Source organism: Mchenga conophoros, linkage group LG12 (assembly GCF_057382185.1).
Source record: "Mchenga conophoros isolate Kocher_MC1m ecotype Shallow Benthic linkage group LG12, M_conophoros_male_GT1.1, whole genome shotgun sequence".
NCBI lineage: Eukaryota > Metazoa > Chordata > Actinopteri > Cichliformes > Cichlidae > Mchenga > Mchenga conophoros.
In genome coordinates this window covers 10670833-10672984 of record NC_140537.1, presented here as the reverse complement: position 1 = coordinate 10672984, position 2152 = coordinate 10670833, and the positions used below count along the sequence as shown (strand labels likewise).

At 38.3% G+C, this 2152-nt stretch overlaps 1 protein-coding gene across 1 annotated transcript; it reads right to left on the bottom strand.

Moving 5' to 3' along the window:
- Nucleotides 1-1176: 1176 nt before the first annotated feature.
- On the bottom strand, nt 1177-2152 carry LOC146562167 (C-X-C motif chemokine 10-like). Its single transcript, XM_085293091.1, has 4 exons — nt 2021-2152; nt 1780-1906; nt 1615-1695; nt 1177-1515 (listed from the first exon to the last, which is right to left on the bottom strand). The coding sequence occupies exons 1-4, from the start codon at nt 2070-2072 to the stop codon at nt 1455-1457; spliced, it is 321 nt and encodes a 106-aa protein (XP_085149217.1). The 5' UTR covers nt 2073-2152; the 3' UTR covers nt 1177-1454.

Genomic DNA, 2152 nt, shown 5'->3' with positions numbered 1-2152 from the left:
CGAGTGGGGGACAGAAAAGCTTCTTACATAAGACGTTACAGGTCTGTGAGAGCCAGAGATTTTCCTTGTTTGAGGTGACCAAATACTTATTTTCCACCCTAATTTATGAATAAATTCTTTACAAATCCTACCATGTTGATTCATGGATTTTTTTTTTCACATTCTGTCTCTCACAGTTGAAGCGTACCTCTGGTGCAAATTACTGACCTCTGTCATCATTTTAAGTGGGGGAACTTGCACAATCGGTGGCTGACTAAATACTTTTTTGCACCCCTGTATATGCAATACGAATAGGGGCGTAATTTCCAAGGTGGTTTAGGGGGGTTATGACCCACCCCAATAATTTGACCCAATCAATATAACCCTCCTCAATAAAATTATGAATTATCTTGCATAAATAGGCTGTTGGTTTTCTTTGCTCATTTCAGTTATTACCAGCAAAATAGTTGAAGTTGCATCTTCAAATTGAAAGTCATCTCACTGTCTAAAAATGTATGTATTTCATCAGGTGCAGCTGTTGAGTTTTTTCTGTTTACAAGTTCAGCATATGAACCAACTGTAGGCAACACCTGAAGGTATGTGACAGGTCTATGTGCAAGGACTTGTATTACTCCAGTATTTGATATGCATGGATCACTCTTCATAAGCAATACAAGTAGCTTTAATTTAGCTATGGTTCTCAGCTGATACAGTGTCCCTTCATAACACCACTAATTAGTCAAAAGTGAACAAAAAGACTAATAGAAAATAGTAAGATTTCCGGTTAGATTTCCACAGAAGGACTGCTGTTGCTGTGAGGTAACAGTACTAACCATCGTGCTGCATCTTGTTATTATTCTGGTGTAATATTTTTCATTCTTTGCATCACTGTCTCAGTCACATTTTGATCCCATGTAAATGAATTGCCTCAATTATTTTTCTGAAGTCTAGGTTTGCCTTGTATTTCTTTCATGCAGCTATCCCTGATTTAGTAGAGATCCCTTATCTGGTGGCTCACATTTCAAATTTTAAAACCATAACTGCTACACTTGCATCATAAAAAGGTCATATGGATTGATCACTGCATTTTTCCCAGATTAAAAAACATCATGTGTAAGAGTTTAGTTTGTCTTGTGTTGGTACACAGGTACACAGGAAACAAAGCAAAACATGGAGAACAGAAAGTCCCGTCATATAGGTTTTATTTTATTATTTAAAAAGCATATGTACAAAAATGTAAGAAGTTCAAGTCTAGACTATACATATGTTTATATATATATATTAATATATATTAATGTGTATATATATATATATATATATATACACGCAAGGGGAACAAAAATTGCAGAGTAATCATAAAGAATATTGATTGTCTTGTATTTCCGGTGAGACTGAATGAGTCCTTTTAGTTCAACACCAGGTGTCACTTCTGCTGTGCAGTAGGAGTGCAGCGTGTTCGTCACGCAGTGTCTTATTTAGATTGCAGCAGTACTCTGACCAGCAGTCGTGGTGCTTACAGCTCCTTTCTTCCCTTGCCTGAAGAAACAAGTGAGATTATCAGTGACAAGCAACACAGACCTTTAGTTTGTCATCTTCACAGAGTTGTGCGTGCGTGTCATTCTGAATTTGGCTTACTTGTTGTGATTTTTTAGAATGTGTCGTCCAAGTGGGGACTCCGGATTCACACACTTCTTCATATCTGCTTTTGTGGTAACACTGAAAGATTTTTAAAAAGAGGTGTATTAGGAAGGAACTGGAGAACACAGCAGAATCATACCTCAGGTCATCTTGTGGACTCACATGATCTCTGTATGTGGACAGAAGATACTTGGGTAGTGTATCACTGGCTCAGTCTTGATGAGCTTTGGGCTGATCCTGCCAATGTAACTGTAACACTTGCATTTATTAGATTTGCTGGCTGGTTGTCCTGTGTAGGAAAAGACAAGAGCATTACCTGTTGATCAGCAGCCAAAATATCCATAAACAGGATGAAGGGGAAAAAAGAAACAAAGAAGGAAAAAAAATACGATTTTCACAGTACCTTGTGCACCTAGGATAAGCAGGCAGGCAACGAAGGCAGTGACTGAGTTCATAGTTGTGGCTGTAGGCAGATCCGCTGTTCACCGTTTCTGTCTTGAGTATGGCTCCTGATGCTGTGAAGCAGTAAGCAGCA